We start from the raw sequence: 5138 nt of genomic DNA, 5'->3' as shown, positions 1-5138 counted from the left end.
ACTGTAACATTTGTAAATGTAGCACCCATTATCCCATTCTGCTGTAAAATAACCAACTTTAAAATGTTCTTCAGTAAATGGTTGGATGTCAAATTAAAATAGCTAAACATTTCACAGAGCTTAGACAAACTTCTGGTGGAGAACTGGTGGAATTTCACCTCCTATTCAAAGGGAATTCTCCACGCCTAAACTCACTCAAATGACATAGTCACAGAAACACCCAATGAGAGCAGACATGGGTGTCGCTGTAGTACTATAAATTGATCAGGTGTGACAGGTGTCAGGTTGTGATGCACCTGTACTGGACACTAAATACAGAGTGAAAGGAAAAGACCTCTCAGCTGGAAACAGAGGAACAGATAATACTGAAGAAAAGCGAGATCCATATATTTTTTTACCAGAGCCATTTATTAGACTGAAGAGACCAGCTGCCAATCCAAGGATCAGTCTGTGGGTGAGCATGATGTCGTTTGTGCCACAGGGCCTCTCCCCTCCTCCTTGTGGAACCCAGTACCCCAGCCTCGAACAGGAGCCTCCAGAGTTCAGCCTGTACAGTGACAACTTCTACAGCCCTCCAACCCTGCCTAGCCCGCAGCAGGCCACCCCTACTACCTACGACCTGGGAGACTACACCAGCCCTCCTTCCAACCCTTACTTGTGGTTCAATGGCCCAGAGCTCAACAGTGTTCCCTACCTAGGTGGGCCCACAGGGCCAGTCTGTGGGTCCTATGTGCCCCAACTCTACAACATGCAGAGGCCCTATCTGGGTGCTGGCGCACCGAGGGGTGTTGTAGGGGACCTGAGCTGGTTCTCCATGCCCTCTCAGGAGGAGCTGATGAAGCTAGCCAGGCCACCATACTCCTACTCTGCCCTTATTGCCATGGCGATCCATGGGGGCCAAGACAGACGGCTCACCCTGAGCCAAATCTACCAATATGTAGCAGACAACTTCCCCTTCTACAACAAGAGCAAGGCCGGCTGGCAGAACTCTATCCGCCACAACCTCTCCCTCAACGACTGCTTCAAGAAGGTGCCCCGAGATGAGGATGATCCAGGTAAGAACGTTTGGAACATGGTTTGTAAATTTGGTCTTTTCATTTCAAGGTGTTCCATGCCTGCACAATGTTTGGGAAGTGTATACACGTACAGTATAACCTTAAAGACAAATATTAACTCTTGCCTAACTATGTGAGAGCAATTCCTTAACAAAAACTGGCTTATGTGTCTCCTTACAGGCAAGGGTAACTACTGGACCCTAGACCCCAACTGTGAGAAGATGTTTGACAACGGCAACTTCCGTCGCAAGAGGAAAAGGAAGTCGGACTCCCTGCCTGGTGAGGGGGGCTCCTCAGGTTCTGAGTCGTTAGAGTCCAGCCCCAAACACCACAACAACATGAATGACATTTCCAGCTCCTCCGAGCGTGGCCCCTCCCCCATCTCCTCAGCCCCCTCCCTCTGCCTGAACAGCTTCCTGTCTCAGATGGCTGAAGTGGGGACGGTATCAAACACAGAAGTGTCAGATACCCTCCACAGACCTAGCCTGGCTACAGAGCTGTCCCAACGGGTCTCTCCGGCCCAGAGATATGGCTCCTACTCCCCCAATGCTGCGATGCCTCAGTGGGAGGTCTGTATGTCCCATCCACAGCAGCCTACCATTTCCTCCTCTCCTCCCCTCTACCCTGCGGGCTACAGTGACTCTGTCCTCGCCCAGCTCAGCAGCCAACTATACCCAGCCCTGGACTCTGCCTCAATGCTTTACCCACGGGACGGCACAGAGGTGTACAACTGATACATCTACTTGGTCGTTCCACCAATTCAGTGCCTTTCGAGTACTTTCATTTGCCGATTTAAAAACAACCAAAAATTCACCTACTTTTAACATTCTGTCATAAAGAGCACTGGTTCATCTTAATAAAAAACACCCTTTCCCATCTCAAGAAGTTAAATAACAAAAATACTATAGTTAAGTGCCTGTTAAGTGCCAAATAAAGTAACAGGGTTGACCATGTTAAATCAGCCATAAATCTTCTTGTGACAGAGGGAATGGAAGCTTGTTGTGTGCAACAGGGAGGGGCAATTGAAAGCAAGCTTCACAAATTTGTATTTATTGTTTAAAAAAATTCTAGCCTGTCTATCTATGGGTAACAGGGTTGATGTATTAATTCTAGCCTGTCTATCTATGGGTAACAGGGTTGATGTATTAATTCTAGCCTGTCTATCTATGGGTAACAGGGTTGATGTATTAATTCTAGCCTGTCTATCTATGGGTAACAGGGTTGATGTATTAATTCTAGCCTGTCTATCTATGGGTAACAGGGTTGATGTATTAATTCTAGCCTGTCTATCTATGGGTAACAGGGTTGATGTATTATGCTCAACCCGCTCAGTTTTCCACCACAAAACAAATTGTAGAGCCAGCTCACCTGCTTTTACGCTATGATCGACTAGTAGATGTTCAATGTGTCTTTTAAAAAATATATTTTAAAAGGAATAGCTTCACCATATTAAACATGTAATTTCAGTTCACATAACAGGATTGACCTTTAAATAAATCACTAATAACATTAAATAAATAATAATCTTTAGAAATTACTTTGCCAAAGTAACAAAATAACTAGGGATTTACGATGATGGTGAACACTTGGAGAAATGTTGGGGTTAAGTGGGTTAAAATCTTCCTAGAAGTCACAGAGGATGAACAGAGGGACATGTCAAAATGCAGAATTTTGGCACTTTAGCAAGTCTTTATTCGTATTAAAAATCAGATGTATTGAGTTTTCCATGTGGTCTATATTAAAGGGCACTTCATTTAATATAACAGGCTTTTAAATATTTGCGCACAATTTCTACTTAAAGTATCAAAAAAAGGCACTCATGTTGTGGAACAACCCGTACTGTGTAGTGTAGACCATAGGGCAGCTTGTCTTCGACAAACTCACTGGAATGTCTTGCCCAGGAGAGAATGAAAGTGCACTGAACTCATACTAAACAGTGGGTGATTTACAATGGGTTTTTTTCTCTCCTAATTGATTGTACATATATGTACATTGTTTGCGGTTCCACATATTGTCTTCATAATATCAACTGAACTATCTGTCAAATGTTTATTGAGGGATTCTTGACTTTAGTAAAAACTTGTAGGTTGTGTATGAGCTGTACATAAATGTCCTGTCATCGAGCTTTTTCATATTGGTAAAATAAAGAACAGAAAAAAACAAGAGATTCTCACTGCTATTTTTCTGGGAGTATTTATTTAAAACTGAATAAAAAACGATATGGTCACACTTTAAACCCCAAAACATTATTTGGGTTGTGATTAATTCAGAAATTCCTCTTTAGCATGGTGCTTAAACACAGTTTGATCAAGATTTGTGATTGGCAGTGCTTTTGGTTGAGAAGACAAGTCAAGCTCCCATTACAGTCAATGATCCACATCACAGAGACAGGTTGTGAAATGAGGGAGTTAAAGAAACCGTTAAACAACACTCTGAACAGAGGGGGGAAAAAAGACAGGTTTGACAGCCAGTGAACTAAAAGATAAATGCAACAGAACTTGTTCCTCAAGGTTCCCCTTTGCTCCCACTTACTGCCACAGCTCCCTCTTCTCACACCTGCCACCCTTTATTTGCCCCTCTTGGGTTCAGGGTATAAGCCCATGCCTCTCAACATCAGTCAGCCATGCTTTTGGAGACCTAATAACCTATTTAACAGATTTATTTCCTTTTACACTATATGAACAGAACTTCTTAGACGGCTATTTGTAATTGTGTTATTTTTCCCATATTGGCAAATACAATCTTTAAATGTCCAGTGTAGTCAAAACTCTGTATTTCCTGTGTTTTGTATCATATTGTACAACAGCTGATAAAACTGACACTGTAAAAGTGTGGATTTTTTTATCAGTATTATATTCTGTTAGTTGCTGGATGAAAATACAATCTACACAGGACCTAATCAGCCTGTTTGCATTGGCGGGAGTTTCAGCTTGCCTGGTGACATCACTAGGCGGTAAATTGGTTAATAGACCAAACACAAAGAGGGTTCCGAACCTCTCTGCCAATAACATCTAGTTTTCAGTTTTCCCCTCCTCACTCAGACCACTCCCAGACAGTCATAGCAAAATTCTTCCTTGAAAAATAGTTTTTTGTTGTTGCTAAAAAGCATTTTTTTTGTAAATGGAAAATCATTATAGTAAGGTATTTGATTATTAAACTGAAATGATTTGATAAAGATGGCTATATTGGCCCTTTAAACAACTCCATTAACTTTTCTGCTAGGGTTTGGAGGTGGTGTAGCATTTCAACTTTGGATGGCCTCTCCTTCTTGAGTTTTCTCCTAAAACGTACACTCCACACCTGTCCCATTTCTGTCCCACCCACTTCACAATTTAAATTGAGTTCTGTTCACGTTCTTAAATGTAGTCTTCAACATCTCTCTAACACACCATTTGTTTGAAGCTTCTTTTAGCTTCTCTATGCTGTTTCGTGGAGCATACACAACTGTACAACCTGGGAATGTGAAAGTAGACTCTTCTCACAACAAGTTTGACAGTTGACAATATTATCATTTTTTCAGCGCGTTACATGTTTGGAATATATCTATTTGCTTTAACAATTTGCTTTCATCTCATCACAAAGAAAACTGCTGACAGTATCATTTAAAATCTCACACTTCCAATATTCACATGAGCTTTAAAACATGTCACCTCAGCAGATTCAATTGAGGAAGTCTGTGAGATGCTACGGTCAACTTCTGTAGCCCAACGCTTACAGCCGTGGGAACCAGAGCACCCCATGTCTCCCTCGGAGTTGCAGGCAGCAAATGGGGACTAGAGAACCGGTTTGAGGATCCATTCCCATGTCTATCTTTGGCGAGGAAGAATCTGTGGAGAGGCCCGAGAGTAAAAATCGAGTGAGAAAATGAAGGGATTAATGGGGAGAATGAGGAGAAGGGGGTAGTGTTTAATAATCACTCTCACAGATCACCACTTGGAGAGAGGGACAGTGGGATAATAATCCTCTCCACTCTACAGGCCTCAGCGCCTTCCAATCCCTCTCTCCTCTTGTCATAGCCCTCATTCCATTCCTCTCCTGTTACTACTAGTCTGGAGGGAGAGGGAAGGGTAAAGACTGTTCCTC

The 5138-nt window shown here is 42.6% G+C and overlaps 1 protein-coding gene across 1 annotated transcript; it reads left to right on the top strand.

Moving 5' to 3' along the window:
• The first annotated feature begins 273 nt into the window (after positions 1–273).
• Positions 274–3218, top strand: foxi3a (forkhead box I3a). The gene is made up of 2 exons (XM_014198114.3): positions 274–1055; positions 1236–3218. Exons 1-2 carry the CDS (start codon positions 461–463, stop codon positions 1787–1789), a joined length of 1149 nt encoding a protein of 382 aa, XP_014053589.1. The 5' UTR covers positions 274–460; the 3' UTR covers positions 1790–3218.
• Positions 3219–5138: the final 1920 nt, after the last annotated feature.

This window comes from Salmo salar, chromosome 04 (genome assembly GCF_965601325.2).
Source record: "Salmo salar chromosome 04, fSalSal1, whole genome shotgun sequence".
NCBI lineage: Eukaryota > Metazoa > Chordata > Actinopteri > Salmoniformes > Salmonidae > Salmo > Salmo salar.
This window is presented reverse-complemented; position numbering and strand designations above follow the sequence as displayed.